The sequence below is a fragment of the Phalangium opilio genome, unplaced genomic scaffold, assembly GCF_054372755.1.
Source record: "Phalangium opilio isolate 3A_F unplaced genomic scaffold, DU_Popi_V2 ptg000073l_1, whole genome shotgun sequence".
NCBI classification, from domain to species: domain Eukaryota; kingdom Metazoa; phylum Arthropoda; class Arachnida; order Opiliones; family Phalangiidae; genus Phalangium; species Phalangium opilio.
In genome coordinates, this window is record NW_028324183.1 from 1,038,693 (window position 1) to 1,055,694 (window position 17,002).

At 36.4% G+C, this 17,002-nt stretch overlaps 1 protein-coding gene across 1 annotated transcript in view; it reads right to left on the minus strand.

The window, feature by feature from the left end:
• Positions 1-3,754: 3,754 nt before the first annotated feature.
• LOC149659250 (uncharacterized) overlaps positions 3,755-17,002 on the minus strand; it is a 32,025-nt gene continuing 18,777 nt past the window's right edge. The window contains exons 2-3 of the mRNA XM_089844030.1: positions 7,823-8,281; positions 3,755-4,849 (exon numbers count right to left, since the gene is read on the minus strand). Coding sequence (XP_089700156.1) covers positions 3,960-4,849; positions 7,823-8,281 — 1,349 coding nt within the window. The 3' untranslated portion in view covers positions 3,755-3,959. The remainder of the gene's footprint in view (positions 4,850-7,822; positions 8,282-17,002) is intronic.

Here is a 17,002-nt window from a genome sequence, read left to right on the forward strand (position 1 = left end):
CTATCACTTTTGCAGACCTGTAACATATCTACAAAAACGGTCAAATTACAGTTTTAAACTAACAGCTGGTATTTCTACTTTTGCATAGCGTTTGCAGAATTGCCCTGCATATTTCTGCCAGGCTAGACAGTTAACAGTTAACAAACAGAAAATGTAGAAACGGCAGTCAATTTGCAGTTCTAGAATTGCTGTGAAATTTTCCCGTTTTTTGAGCTGCAGAAATGTAGCCTTAATGGTTACAGCGTGGTAGCGATAAAAAAGCGCGTATGCAGATGAATTACAGCTTAAAATGTTTGTACGGGAAGTCAACTTCGAGCGCTCCATAAATTTTTATCTGCTTCTGTTAGGCATTAATATTACTGCTTTTATTTTCCAAAACTTTGAATTAAAAATTGGTTAGGCCTAAAAAGGCATCTTAAAAAAGCTTTACTCATTCATCTCAATAAGATCTTTTGATTTAATACTGTCACGTCTCGATCCTAAATATATTTAAACCACCATAAAAGATAGAAAATTGAAACATTTTTGGTCATAAAAGGGCCAGTATTGTATATACAGTTATCAAAAGTCTATCAGATATGTTTCAATAAGTATGACACTGCCTATACTTCGTAATGCTAGAGACTTACTGAGAGCTAGTTCGAGAATGACTCGAGAATTGAATACACTCGGTTTTGCAGTCCAACTTCACCGATTAAGACAAGATCTACTATCACCATGGCGCTCGAAATGTGAAGGAAATTGCGAACCAAAGTACTTTAGCGCTATCATATAAGTCTACAGCAGTTTTCCTGGTTGCGAATAGACATAAAACAAGCCTGTCGGTTTTTAGCTACAAATTTGAAAGACTTTTTCGAGTATGTTCTGTGAGTGTGTATGTTGTGGATGTTAGATAGACGAAAAGACCTTTTTAGCTAGATGTGGTAAGAACTTAATGTACATGTACCTAAACAGTTGGACCATCTCAGATATTACTTTAGCAAGTCAGAAAAGCGTGTATTCAGATGAATTACAGCTTAATATTTTTGTAAGGGATGAGTACGAGTTGGGAATCCAAAATAAACCTCTCCAAGTCGAGACGCAATTTACTGGCAATTTTTAAATATTTAAAAAAGTATAATTGATATTTATTAATTTAATCGTCATTAATTTACCTTAATTCTAGTTAAATCGTTTTAAGGAACTTTATTCCTAAAATAATTTTAAACATAGCTATTGTTGACGTTTGAACTCAAGCGTAAGCCTCTTTAAAATGTTTTGGAAATTTAGGGTATATAAGGCGACTGATTCTCAATAATTGATAGGAAAACCCGCAATGACCCTGCAAAGCATCTGAAACGCGCCTGCAATGATCCTGCAAAGAATCTGAAATGCACCTGCAATTATCCTACAAAGTATCTGAAATGCACCTGCAATGATCCTGCGAAGTATCTGAAACGCATCTGATATTATTCCACAAAGTCTAAATCGCACCTGCAATGATCCTACAAAGAATCTGAAACGCGGCTGCAATGACCCTGCAAAGTATCTGAAACGCACCTGCAATTATCCTACAGAGTATCTGAAATGCTCCTGCAATGATCCTGCGAAGTATCTGAAACGCGGCTGCAATGATCCTACAAAGTATCTGAAACGCACCTGCAATTATCCTACAAAGTATATGAAAAGAGCCTGCAATGATCCTGAAAAGTACCTGAAACACGCCTGCAATTATCCTAAAAAGTATCTGAAACGCGCCTGCAATGATCCTGAAAAGTACCAGAAACACACCTGCAATTTGCCTACAAAGTATCTGAAACGCACCTGCAATTATCCTACAAAGCATCCGAAATACGCCTGCAATGATCCTAAAAAGTATCTGAAACGCGCCTGCAATTATCCTGAAAAGTATATGAAAAGCGCCTGCAATTTTCCTACAAAGTATATGAAAAGCGCCTGCAAATTATCCTACAAAGTATATGAAATGCTCCTGCAATTATCCTAAAAATATCTGGAAAGTACCTGCAATTATCCTACAAAGTATCTGAAACGCGCCTGTAAGGCTGTAATTATCCTACAAAGTATCTGAAATTCGGCTGCAATGAACCTAAAAATTATCTGAAAAGCACCTGCAATGATCCTACAAAGCATCTGAAACGCGCCAATAATGATCCTGAAAAGTATCTGAAACGCGACTGCAATTTGAGAGAATATAGACCACCGTATGGCGACAAGATTGTCGCCATACGGTGGTACTGTGAGGAGGAGGAGGGGGGTCATTTCTGCCCCTTTTCGTTCTTCTCTCTCTAGGACGTGCCGTACCTTAGGGGGAAAATATGGTTGGGGAAGGAGGTTGGGGGGCATAACCATTGTAACGCCCCCCCTCGTTGTGGCGGGAGATTTAGTTGATTATTAAGGTGATGGCGCGAAATTTGAATTTATTTTTAGTGTATTGGTATGACGTCACGTGACTTGGTGACGACATTCAGTGTCCATAATGTTATTATTTGGTGTATCTTTAGGATATTGTATGCGTTTAGGGTATGATTTATTGGTAATTCTATAGGTTCTGTGGGCGCTTACTGCACATAACCTTCTAGTATTGCATTACTGTGTATGATTTTAACGTTTCTCCTGGTATGTTTATGTTATACTAAAGAACTAGATTAGGTTTACGTGGTTTATTGAAAATTAAGCAGCGACTAAGTTCTACAGTAAGGGTGTATGTTTTGTATTGTTATTATCAGGTGTATCTTTAGGATATTGTGTACATTTATGGTATGATTTAATGGTAATTCTACGGATTCAGTAGGCTCTTTCTAAACACACCCTTCCCGTAATGTTGTTCTTTGTACGGTTTTAAGGTCTCTACATGTAGGCTTATGTCATACTAAAGAACTAGTTTTAATTGCGATATGTTTACATTGCAAAAGGGTACAAATTAAGTTACTACACGGTACTACAGTAGGGTGTTATAGTTAGTAAACGAGATACATGGGTTAGAACAACAGTACATTTTAACAACATAAAAGACGAATTACGACAGTTTTTACACATTTTAGTATTTGGTAGGTAGTTAAAATGAAACAGTACTGCTAAAAAACTCAGAACATAAGGATTACATTAGCTTTAATACGAATCTGGAGAATAAGTACAATTACTGGAGTTTAAATGCGAAATATTACTAAAAAACATGAGAAAATACGATTTACATAGAATACATGGCAAACAAGCACAATTAGGTCGTTATTAAATTAAATCTTGTTTAAGAATTATATATTTTACTACGCGCTAAAATATTGATATACAGTTAAAATGCGCAATCGTTACTAAAAACATCATCAAAAAGCAAGAATTACACTGATTTTGATAACAAACAAATTCACTAAAATGCAAAATTAATACTACTTCAAAAAAATGGCAGTACAAGATGATTAAATACATAGACATTTACCATCCTAGAAAATAGATCAATATTACTGCATGCGAGATTATTAAGTACATATATACCCATGTACCTTCATAGAAAATATAGCAATACTACTTTAAATAGGATTTAAAAGCTACAATGGTTATTATACGATTATAGTACAAATATTAGGCTAGTTATTAAGCTATTCCCAGGATTGACGAAAAAATATATTTTTCTATACACGCTAAAATAATGATATACGAGCACGGATAAAAATATTGAAATATTACTAAAAAACGTTATAATTATCATCAAAAAAAAAAATACACTTATACAAAACAATTCAATACTACTAGACTAAAGTGTTAATATATACTAATTAAAAAAAAAAGCTTATTAAATGCAAAAATATTACCAAAAACGCTGCGTATTCGTTAAAATATTGTTACATGTTAATAGTTGAAATACGTTAATATTACTATAAATAATACTTGAGTTACTAATTAAAATACTGATACTGGGTATCTAAAATATATACAAGTAACTTATGTCAAAAATGTCAAAGATTCTATTTAATATAACCGTATGGGGTAGTTTTATAATCAGATATTATTCGAACTTTATCCACTACGACCTGATATGTTTTGGTCTGGTTGAGCGTGATCAGAGTGTGATCTTGCAGACGTCTGATTTGTGGGCCAATAGGGACTTGAACCGAGTTCATTAGAGGTTCACCTTCATTGTTTACTCCCAGTAGTTTCTTCATTGTTTCGAAATTTATATAATTTTCTGTAGAGGCGTTTAAATAAAATCCTTTAACTTTGATAATGTTAGTTTTAGCGCCTGTTTTAGGATCTAGAATGTCCATAGAATAGTTCTTTGGTCCAGCACTCCCCCATTCACAAATATAAGCGTCTTGCCCATAAGGTTCTAATTCATTTTTAAGTTGCCCCAAATAATCGCCTGTGGGTAGCAAATGAGCGCCGTCTGGCGAGAGGTACACTAAACTGTCAGTGTCATAGTAAAAACAAAGGTCACCGACCTTTTCAAGATGCTTTAATAAATGTAATCGCGCCATAGATGTTGTGTAACAAGCGATAACTACGTTTGTGTGTTTGTGCACCAGCTCGTTTTCTAGGATGTGTTCGTATTTTACAAGTACTGTGCTTTCGTTAATTGTTAATAAACTTTTAACCTCCAAGTCTGGATTTAATATTAGTGCGTATAATTTGTGGGCATCTTTGATCAATTCGGTAGAGATGTGTCTTGTTTTCTGGCCGAATTTACCCCAAAAAGAGTTAAGCATAAGTTTGCTAAGGCATCTGAGACCTTCATTTTTCTCTACTTTCGTGATATCGAGTTCTACACCCTCTTCGTCTTTGAAGTTTTTGATATATTCCTCTTTGTCTTCTTGAGTCTGGCAATCTGCAGGGAAGCCACTAGCTTGGGCTTTATACTCTAAAAAGGTATTAACGTAATCTTTAAACAGTCCTCCCTGTTTTGTTTTGGGATCGTATTGCGTCACTTTGTATGACCAAGCCTCGTACATTCGCGTGATTTTGTAGCCATTCTCTACTGCATGACGTAACTCGTCGACTACCCATGTGCCTCGCAATTCTCTTTGTTCTGTAGTATGGTCGCAATCACCTTGAAATTGGGTTTTGCAGCAGGTGTAACATAGTGGAAATGTTAATTTCCCGTTAATACGAGCAGGTAAAACTGGATGAATCAGGTTTTGAGCCGGTAAGACGTCACACTTAAGAAGTCCATCAAACGAAAATATGTCAGGAAAATCGTCTAATATGATTTCAGGATGTCCTATAGGTATCTTGGTGGTTTTGTTAATGAAAGGGTATAAACTTGTGAAATCGACGTAATGAATACGCTCCGATCCTGTTGTTTTATGGTATAGTTTCGTTGCGCAACATCGCCCCCCGAAGAATGCATCACGGGGGTCTAATCTTTTTACTATTTTAGGCTTAATGTCATTACATTTTAAAAACTCTATTATTTCTGGTTTATTTACTTTTTCCTTCTGCCAGTCACACTCCCATTTGACATTTACTGTATAACTAAGGGATTCTAATGTGGCTAGCACGTTCATGCTTCTAAAATATCTGGAATTCAAAGTCTGTGCAGGATCTCCGTGCAAAGCCTTGTTTCTGTTTAAGGGAAAGTGTATTTTACACCCATGATAGAAACACCCCCAGTATTCGAATATTTCCTTGTTGATTTCACAAAATCCGTCTACTTTGAGTTTTTGTATTCTGGTTTCTTTACCTCTAAAGGAGGATTGGATAGATATATTTCGTTTGTGCGCGGTCCACTCCAGCCATTCTATAGCCCCTATTGACTGATTTTCGCTAAGTCTATAATAATTAGCGGGTATGATGCCTATAGTATCAGGTTTAAGATAATTCCTGCGAAATACGTAAGAGCAAACGCCAGGAAGAGTAATTGCGCCGCAATTAAATGGATCTACACCCGTTACTTTAAAGAGTAGGGTACGAAAAGTTATACATCCAAGGAATAGTAAAACCGTATCCTTCTCGCAATAATAATTGAGTTCCTTCAAGAAGTCGAAACCTGTACCTTTACTATCTTCGGTGCTATGCCATTTTAAGAAGGTATCTAAATTTTTCCTTGTAAAATATTGACAATCATATGCTTCGGTAGGGGGCAGATTAGTTTCTATAACATAGTTGGTTTCATCCTGTCTATTTACATCGAAATTGTGTTCTACGACATTGAATAAAAAATGTGGAAAATACCCTTTGACTACGTCTGTTATACCAAAAGTAGCGGGAAACTTTGCTAAAGCTACAGGGATGAAATTATAAGAATCCAGAAATAGCAAGTTAAACAATTTCATTTCTAAAATTCGAGTTCCGTTAATTTTCAAAGACGGAACGAATTTTTCATCTCGATTAATGATTTCTCTAATTAGTAATTGATTATCATAATTACTGCCAAAATGTGACAGTATGATGACGTTCTTAACGGCATGCAACTGCATTAAATAATCTAAAAATAAAGATATAGGATTACCACCTGAAAATTGTTGTTTACGCTTACCAATCTGACTACACATAATACAATTGAAATTTAGGGATGTTTCATCTATACAAAACTCACACACGGTTATACTGACTAACAGGATAGCCTGGTGTTCGTAGGCTCCTAACTTTTCCTGACACACCTTCGTTTGTACGCATTCTACGTCAAAGAAAATATACATAAGGTTGGGCAGATTAGGTCTAGGCTTTTTAACGGATAGCACTTTCCGAGGTTTATCTTGGATAACCTGAATATAACACAAGTGATTGCTAGGCTGATATTTCTTGCACACCTGACAAAATATCTCCCCACACGTAAGCACCTCAGTTCTTCGGGAAAAATCAATAATATTTAAGCAGTCTTTACAGTGAAAAAGACGCTCACATAGCGGCTTTTTACTGCTGGAAGATGCTAAGTGGCTTTGATAGCAATCGTCGCCTAAGAACTTGCGTAAACAAGATTCACAAGCTATCTTGGGGCCTTGACAGATAGTGGGTCTCATGCAACTAAAACAAAAGTCATTACATTTATGGGACTGTATTCGCCAATAAGGGATAAGGCACTTTTCACAGAATCGGTCATGATTGAAAAGTGGTCGTAATTTCGTAATAACGTTATAATGGTTATTTTCGTTTAATAAAAAGAGGCGGGGCCTAGTATCATCGGGATCGTTTTCGCCTAAAATCAAGATAGGAACGCTATTTTCGAATTTGTAGACGAAAATCGAATATTGATTTAAATAAATTTTGAACTTTTGAAAAGACTCGGCTGTCCCACACTCACTAGCCCTTACTCCTGCCTTAAGACATAGTTCTAAAGCAGCTTCTTTCTGCATTTTGTTCTCATCTCTAGATTGAGATATTGATTTGTAATGTGTCTTTAGAGTCATGTCTTCGGTTGTATCATCAGCATAAGTTCTATGAGAAACAGCTACACAAAGGGCTCTAGCTTGACAGAGATAATCTGAATTGGCTATACGTACAATACCTCGTCTATCTTTACAGAATAGATTAAAAGGTTTAATCCCTCGGGGCAAAGTGAGGGTCTTGCCCTCAGGCAATCGTACAATGCTAAAAATCATTTTAACTGAACCTAGGAAAAATGCCTCCATTTCGTCATCATAGAGCGTAACACTAAGCTGGTCGAAAAGAATACTGGGGTCAACTTGATCTGATCTTCTAAACGATAATTCTAGTTCGGACCTACAAATATTCGCCGCACTCTTTAAAGTAATTTGGACGTAGTCTGTAGGTCTATACCTACTAAGAACGCATTTGGTTACGGTACAAATACTAGCGACAGGATCTTCAGTAACTCTAAGAACAATCTCTTGGCCATACATGTTAAAATGTTTGTAAAATCTCTCACTCTGACCTATTATCTCGCAAGAGGGTAGGTTCTCAATAGGTGTGGGCTGGTTCGTTTCTCCTCCTCCCCATTGTACGTCGATATCATCGTCAAAAATCGTCTCTTCAGAACCGTTCTCCCTCGGTAAGGTATCGTTCAATAGTGTCTCCTCTGCGTGTGGTCCTTGATCTTTTCCGTCTAAAAATGAGGCTATCTCTTTGTCATATTGCGAGCTGTTGAAGTCGGCGATTTGAGCTTCTTCGTGTATACCCAGCTCAATTGCTTCTTGTCGTTTCGCTAGGCGATCTACGTATTCGGTTCTTAAGGGGCTAGGAATTAGATTCCTTAGGTTTTCCAATTCTTCTAGGGTATTACAGTCCTCTGGTGCTCGAGCAACTGTTTTCATATACTCGAGTAAAGCTTGAATGACATTTAAGTCACCCTGTACTACGAGTTCTGGTAGAGTCTGCGGTCCGTACACAGGATCTAGTCGCAGATAGGTGCATAGGAAGAAATAAAACTCATATATTATACGTAACGGCCAGGGTCTATTTATAGTCAGTTCATTCAAAGTTGTACGGAGAGTTTCAAGATCCATGTTTAGCTTTCGGTGTTTGAAGATCGACTGTGTATTTTGATCATTTCCTCGGCCCCTTTTATACTAAATTTCTTAATAGACAAGCCCACATTCCTCAATCGTTTAACAATAGCCTGATTTATTGCTTAGCAGACACCAGATGTTTTCTCACAATGCATTTCTGACACAAGCCTGTTAATATTTTACCGATTTTATAATAAAATAAAACGCTGGATTTGCTTTTTTGTCAAATAAATTAACAACAAAAGAGCGGCCTCTAAATAGAATTTTGTTATAAACACTGCAAATAAGGGACGATTTTATTGGGGTAATAAATAAAAAACATGGTGTGTAAAAAAGTTTCTAGTGATTCTCAATTGTGAAAATATCCTTTGGCATCTTCACGTCTGATAAATAATAACATTCCGAATTTCTCTAACAGGTCATAAAAACCATTGTACATTTTTCAAAAAAAATGCTACCTTAAGCTAACGAAATTTCTTAATAGACACGCCCACATTCCTCAATCATTTAACAATAGCATGATTTATTGCTTGATCTTATCAGTCACCAGCTGTTTTCTAACTGTGCATTTTTGACACACAACTGTCAACAGTTTACCATTTTTATAACAAAAGATTTGCTTTATGTCAAATAAAATGTCAACAAAAGAGTGGGATATAAATAGATTTTTCTTACAAACACCGCAAATAAGGGACAATACTTGTAATAAATCAATTAAAAAACATGGTGTGTCTAGAGATTCTCAAATCTGATAATATCCTTTGTTATCTTCAAGTCTGTTAAATAACAACATTCCGAATTTCTCTGACAGGTCATAAAACCATTGTACCAGGAGTTCATAATAACCCCCCTCCTGATTGTACATATTTCAAAATGTTACTTTCAACTCTACCTTAAGCTAACCTATGACCCTATAGTTTCCCACGGTCATGAATAACACTATGAATGTGGAGGAGAGAAGTCAGCCTACACAATTAAAAAAGCATTAAATCCCCAAAATAAATTCCGTTCCGCACGGGTCAACCACCTCCTAAAGACATTGCCTGAACACGTTTACGGAATAGGTAATAAAATATTTCATTAACCAGCTAGCAACTAGACATTTAAATATAACGTATTTAATTCCTTAAGAGGCTAAATTACTAAACTTTTTAAGAGGAGACAGTGGCCACTGAGCTAGTATTCGTTATGAAAAGGTTTATCAAAGGAATGAAATTCTCAAAACAAGTCGAATAGCAAACATTAGGCGTCTTTCGCATGGATTAGAACAAAAGACCTTTCCTTTCTCCACCGATGTGTATACAAAACTCGTATAACAAAAGGCGTAAATGTGTATAATAATTGAGATTGATTGGGATGATTTCAGAGTACAAAGATAATTTTAGCTACTGGCTAGTGTAGTGATAGACTGTAGTACCTTTAAAAGGGACACAATTGATTGTGAAAGGTTTGTAAATAAAGAAAGCTAAACCCAGAGCAATTTGGTCCTATATGGACAAAGAATTCTAGTTATTAATTAACCCTGAAACGGGGTTAAGACTTTGGAACACCAAATTTTAAAAATATTAGCGCATATTAACTCGTATCATGTGGACGTATAGTTTATCATTCTGTAATAAAAACAGCACAGAACAACGTTTCTTCTTCTAACGTTTATTTGTAAACCCTAATTGAATACACCTGTTAATCCCACTAACAAGATTAAAGACTTTGTGAGAAACAAAAGGATTTGAGCATGATTTTTCTGCAAAATCAATCTTAATCTCATCAAAGTTCTGTATAGGCGTAAATATCTGACAAGAAATGTTTTACTCGACCCAACTTGTTAACAATGTTGAACCCCCAATTATTTAATATCGGCTTAAGAGACTTCATCGAGCGGGAAAATCACAATATATTGTATGGTTTGCGATAAAAAGGTTAAAAAATGTACTGTTTTTTAACAAATGTTTTGATTAATCCTAGATTGATACACCGTTTACTTGTAAGCACTGAAAGTTTTTGATTTAGCTGCCAGATTGAAGGTAAAATGGGGTATTTAGAATAGCTTTGTTACATTATTTGCTATGTTAAAGATGATAAAAGAGCGTTATTTCGGGCATCTTTAAAAAAGAACGAAATTAGTCTCCTAGTCTATAGTTCTGGAAAAATACTCATATATTTTCATGGTTTCGGTTAACGCACCAAAAAGGCCTTTTAAACTTGTCAGGATAATGACTGCGGGGCAAACCCCTTGAATTAAATGTTTCGTGGTAGTAAGAGTCATCAACTAACAAAACAATAAATCAAAAAATAAATTCCATTCATAACAATACAAATGGTTCGACCATGCCCAGTGGCGGCGCTACATTAAGGCTAAGTAGGCTATAGCCTACCTGACAATTAGACAGGGGCACCAAAAATTGAGGAGAAGGGGCCCAAAAACCTCAAAAAAATGAGGAATGAAAGGGAAAAGTTCGGTATTAAAATATCTCCAAGGTTAATTTGCTATGTAAAATAGTAAACATTGGTAAAATTCAGTTTCTAGAGACGATCCATCGCCTCCCTCCCCCACACGGCAAAGGCAGCTCCATCCACAGTCAGTCGATGAGTCGACATTAGAGGGGAAGTTTTTATTAGCATTGACCAGCCATAGGGTAAATGTTCAAAGTTGTATATAAGAACAGAATTTTATAGCACTTCAGTCTGAACAAGCATAGTCTCTTACTCTCTGCAACGAAAGTCTCTCATAGTCTAAACGCTTGCTTAGCAGGCTGCCTTGCCAGTCCATTGAATAGATGTATCAGAAAATAGTTATTTGGTGCTCAAAAGAGTAAACAAAAACGGACAAGATAGTAAGACATTGAGAAACAAGATAAAACAATGAGCAATTTCTTTAAAAGAAGCAAAACTGATTTAAAACTATGAGGTAAACATTAAAAATTATAATTTTTTTTGAAGAAACTTGTGAAAGAAGGGGGATGAAAACTGAAAAACCCTGCTAGGGGCCCTAAAACTACCTTCAGCCTACACTGAAAAAAATTCTGGCGCCGCCACTGACCATGCCCCTAAAAGCCATCACGTCTGAACGATGAAGGCTTTATTAACATTTAATAAAAAAGGAGGTGTTCTCATCTTTAGGGTATGGGCCTAAAAGCGGTTACGTATAAATAAAAAACTGATGGGTATAAATCCTTTTGTTATGGATCAAGTTCGACCTCTTCCCCCCTAACCTCATAAAACCAAGTGGGTGGTCCAATTAAAGAAAGGACAATAAATTCCAATGTATCTAAAAAAAGCTATGAGCATCAGACAACAATCGAGGGAAGCACCACCCTAAAGTCTGAACATCTCAAGAATGAGCGACCCTAACCACTAATACTAGTGTTATCATATTAAATTTAATCAAAGCAGTCGTCAAATTTTGTAACTATTGGTGTAAAAACCTGTATTTTTCATGATATTCAAATTTACTAGTAAGGAACAATTTTAATGACGTAACTGAATGTTTAAACTTAACCATTTCGTAAGATTTCTCTCTTTTGTTAGTCCGTTTGTACGTTTCGGTTTGTAATATTCCCCCGTTTGTATACTCTCGTATTGTATCTAGACTCTTGTGCCATGGAGGGGGGTCGTACCCAAGCCCTGCAGGCTTCACGACCCTATCCCTCGAGCCTTCTTAAATAAATAAATAAATAAATTGCAACGATAAGAGTAAAGTTAGTTTTGAGGTATAGAAAATTAAATTCCTTAAGTCTGCAACACCATCGCGTTATGTATTGAAATTAATGATTCTGAAATTAATGAAAATATGCTTTTCATCGAATCATTTTGATAAATATATTGCGAAGATCATCGCAACGTTTTTAGTCATGTGAACTCTTTTTCAAATGACTCGTTTCGTCATTTTAAGGCAACTAAAGAAACAAAGTGAGTTGGATTAACTGAAGTCAGTACTTTTTCAAACTTTGTATGCACTTCTTTGGGGAATTTAGGAAACCCAAATAAGCATTTTTTATAGAAAAATGTTGCGTACAATTTTTCCTTCTATTGCTAGAGATCCAAGATTCATGCACTGACATTAGCTAAATGACACTCTGTGTTGTACTTTGAACTTTTCGCTGGTGCTATATTCTGTTTTAGTAAATAGGGAAGTATGTTTTTTCTAAAGGTGTTAGTTAAAATCTGTGTTTTTCCCTAGAACAGTGTAAATAACAGTGATATTCTAGTGTGAAACTATGTAAATGATTCGGCATTGTAAACATATACTTTGGGTATTTTAATACTCGTGCTCGAATGGATGGACGTTTCCTAAGAAATACTTTGTTTAATTAGCTTAGTCTCTGTATAGTTAAACATTGCTATACTATTTACTGCGAAGAGGGGGGGGGGGTTAAGAGGTTTTAAATTTTTATTTAAATAGAAAAAAATTGGTGAAATTTTGCTAAATCAAAAGTGTTTATGGTGAAACATAGAGTAATTTTGATAAATTTAGCTAAAATTTATCGAAACGTTTTAATTAATTTGAAATGTTTTTCAAATGACTCGTTCCGTGTCAGTCAATTGTCACGTGCATGACTGATTTCGTGTCGGTGGTCTATTCAATTTACCATGTATTCCTATGGGTTTTTAAGAATTTTAAATGCTCAATTTCGTTGCGAAAAAATGGAACGTGGTTGATCAAAAACGTTTCGATTGTTTTTTACTTTTAACCCGAAATGCGTTGTGAATGATGCTTCTTTCAATACCGTTTTACGTTTTCCACAAATTTTTGATTACGTTGCCAATAATTTTGATAAATATAGTACGTTTAGGTTTATGTTTCGGTTTAACGATATTGCCTTTCTGTTAACGCAACGGAAACATCTTAAACTTGTTGAGACTTGTCCTAATAATGCACTCGGGGCAACCACCTGTAATCAATTAAATGCTTGAACCCCCTTGTAGGATGTGTCACCGCCCCCCTCAATGACATAAACTTGGACCTAACACATTTGTGTGAGTTATAAATCACTCTAAATATAAATTCCATTGATTCAATACAAATGGTTCGACCCCCCCCCCAAAAGCCATTAAGACACGCCTGGACATGTTTACATATAAATAAAAACTAGATGGGGATAAAGGTTTAACCCCCCCCCCTTTAATAAAACCTGGTGGGTGGTCCAATTAATGAAAAATAAATTACATTGATAGCAATGCAAGGAATCTAGTGGCACTGCCACCCCCCCCCAAGCCCTTTAGACACGTTTGAACGTGTTTACGTATAAATAGAAACAGATGGGGATAAATTCTTATGTTATGAATCAAGTTCTACCTCATCCTCCCCCTTATTGTCATATAATATATACCTGTTGGGTGTCCAAAAGGGAATTTTGTAAACTATAGAGAGTCATTTCACTTCCGAACTCTGGAGAGAAAGGTTGTTGACAAGGTTAGTAAGAAATCATGTGTTACGGTATATGTAATTCTTTTTTGATTAAAATGTCGCTTAAAATGTGTGCTAATTAGAAAATATATGAAGCAGTCTAGCTATATTCGTGTATACTTTAGTTAGGATCAGCATTTTATGATGTTTTATAGTAATATTTGTTCATTTTAGCTGATTACCAGCTACCAAGTTGTGTAAAAACTGCCTTAATTCCCCTTTTATGATATTACAATGTACTATTTTTTAACATAGTAACTTAATAACCATTACACAAAAGGAGTACACCTAGAGGCTAGAACCGCATCGTAGCTTCATTTGTACCCTTTTGCAATGTAAACATATCTCACTTAAAACTAGTTCTTTAGTATAACATAAGCATACATGGAGAGACCTTAAAATCATACAGAGAGTATCATTAAAGGATGGGTGTGTGTAGAAAGGGTCTATTGAACATATAGAATTACCCGTAAATTATAACCTAACTGTACACAATATCCTAAAGATACACCTAATAATAGCAATACAAAACATGAGTACAATTAGAACCGCGTCGTAGCTTAATTTGTATCTTTTGCAATGTAAACCTAATCTAGTTCTTTAGTATGACATAAACATCCATGGAGACCTCAAAATCTTACATCATTACGGGAAGGGTGTGTATAGAAAAGGCCTATTGAACCTATAGAATTACCAAGAAATCAACCCCTAAATGTACACAATATCCTAAAGATACACCAAAATAATACCACTATGGACACTGAATGCCTTCTACACCAATAAATTACGTGACGTCATACCAATACACTAAAAATAAATTCAAAATTCCCGCACACCATCACGTGACTCGTGACGTTATCAATTCCTCCCAATCCCCCACCCCCTCAGGCACAATACACAATTGGCAGTTAGTAATAATCAACCAAATCTCCCGCCACAACGAGGGGGGGCGTTACAATGGTTATGCCCCCCCCCTCCTTCCCACCATTTTTCCCCCTAAGGCACGGCACGACCTAAAGAGAGAAGAACGAAAAGGGGGAAGCAATGACCCCCCTCCTCCTCACAGTACCACCGTATGACGACAATCTTGTCGCCATACGGTGGTCTATATTCTCTAATTTGCCTACAAAGTATATGAAAAGCGCCTGCAATTATCCTAAAAAGTACCTGAAACGCGCCTGCAATTATCCTAAAAAGTACCTGAAACGCGCCTGCAATGATCCTGAAAAGTACCTGGAAAACGCCTGCAATTATCCTAAAAAGTATCTGAAACGCGCCTGCAATGATCCTGAAAAGTACCAGAAACACACCTGCAATTTGCCTACAAAGTATATGAAAAGCGCCTGCAATTATCCTAAAAAGTATCTGAAACGCGCCTGCAATGATCCTGAAAAGTACCAGAAACACACCTGCAATTTTCCTAAAAAGTATATGAAACACGCCTGCAATTTTCCTACAAAGTATATGAAACGCTCCTGAAAAGTATCTGAAATGCGCCTGCAATTATCCTAAAAATTATCTGAAACGCGCCTGTAATTATCCTACAAAGTATCTGAAACGCGCCTGCAATGATCCTACAAAGTATCTGAAACGCGCCTGCAATTATCCTAAAAAGTATCTGAAAAGCACCTGCAATTATCGTACAAATTAAAGTATCTGAAACGCGCCTGTAATGGTCCTTAAAAGTATCTGAAACGCGGCTGAAATGATCCTGCAAAGTATTTGAAACGCGGCTGCAATTATCCTACAAAGTATCTGAAACGCAGCTGCAATGACCCTGCAAAGTATCTGAAACGCGCCTGCAATGATCCTACAAAGTATCTGAAACGCGTCTGCAATTATCCTACAAAGTTTCTGAAACGCATCTGCAATTATCCTACAAAGAATATGAAACGCACCTACAATGATCCTGCAAAGTATCTGAAACACACCTGCAATTATCCGACAAAGAATCGGAAATGCACCTGCTATTATCCTACAAAGTATCTGAAACGCGCCTGCAATGATCCAAAAAAGAATCTGAAACGCGCCTGCAATTATCCTAAAAAGTATCTGAAAAGCACCTGCAATTATCGTACAAATTAAAGTATCTGAAACGCGCCTGTAAGGCTGTAATTATCCTACAAAGTATCTGAAATTCGGCTGCAATGATCCTAAAAATTATCTGAAAAGCACCTGCAATGATCCTACAAAGCATCTGAAACGCGCCAATAATGATCCTGAAAAGTATCTGAAACGCGACTGCAATTTGCCTACAAAGTATATGAAAAGCGCCTGCAATTATCCTAAAAAGTACCTGAAACGCGCCTGCAATTATCCTAAAAAGTACCTGAAACGCGCCTGCAATGATCCTGAAAAGTACCTGGAAAACGCCTGCAATTATCCTAAAAAGTACCTGAAACGCGCCTGCAATGATCCTGAAAAGTACCTGGAAAACGCCTGCAATTATCCTAAAAAGTATCTGAAACGCGCCTGCAATGATCCTGAAAAGTACCAGAAACACACCTGCAATTTTCCTAAAAAGTATATGAAACACGCCTGCAATTTTCCTACAAAGTATATGAAACGCTCCTGAAAAGTATCTGAAATGCGCCTGCAATTATCCTAAAAATTATCTGAAACGCGCCTGTAATTATCCTACAAAGTATCTGAAACGCGCCTGCAATGATCCTACAAAGTATCTGAAACGCGCCTGCAATTATCCTAAAAAGTATCTGAAAAGCACCTGCAATTATCGTACAAATTAAAGTATCTGAAACGCGCCTGTAATGGTCCTTAAAAGTATCTGAAACGCGGCTGAAATGATCCTGCAAAGTATTTGAAACGTGGCTGCAATTATCCTACAAAGTATCTGAAACGCGCCTGCAATGATCCTACAAAGTATCTGAAACGCGTCTGCAATTATCCTACAAAGTATCTGAAACGCATCTGCAATTATCCTACAAAGAATATGAAACGCACCTACAATGATCCTGCAAAGTATCTGAAACACACCTGCAATTATCCGACAAAGAATCGGAAATGCACCTGCTATTATCCTACAAAGTATCTGAAACGCGCCTGCAATGATCCAAAAAAGAATCTGAAACGCGCCTGCAATTATCCTAAAAAGTATCTGAAAAGCACCTGCAATTATCGTACAAATTAAAGTATCTGAAACGCGCCTGTAATGGTCCTTAAAAGTATCTGAAACGCGGCT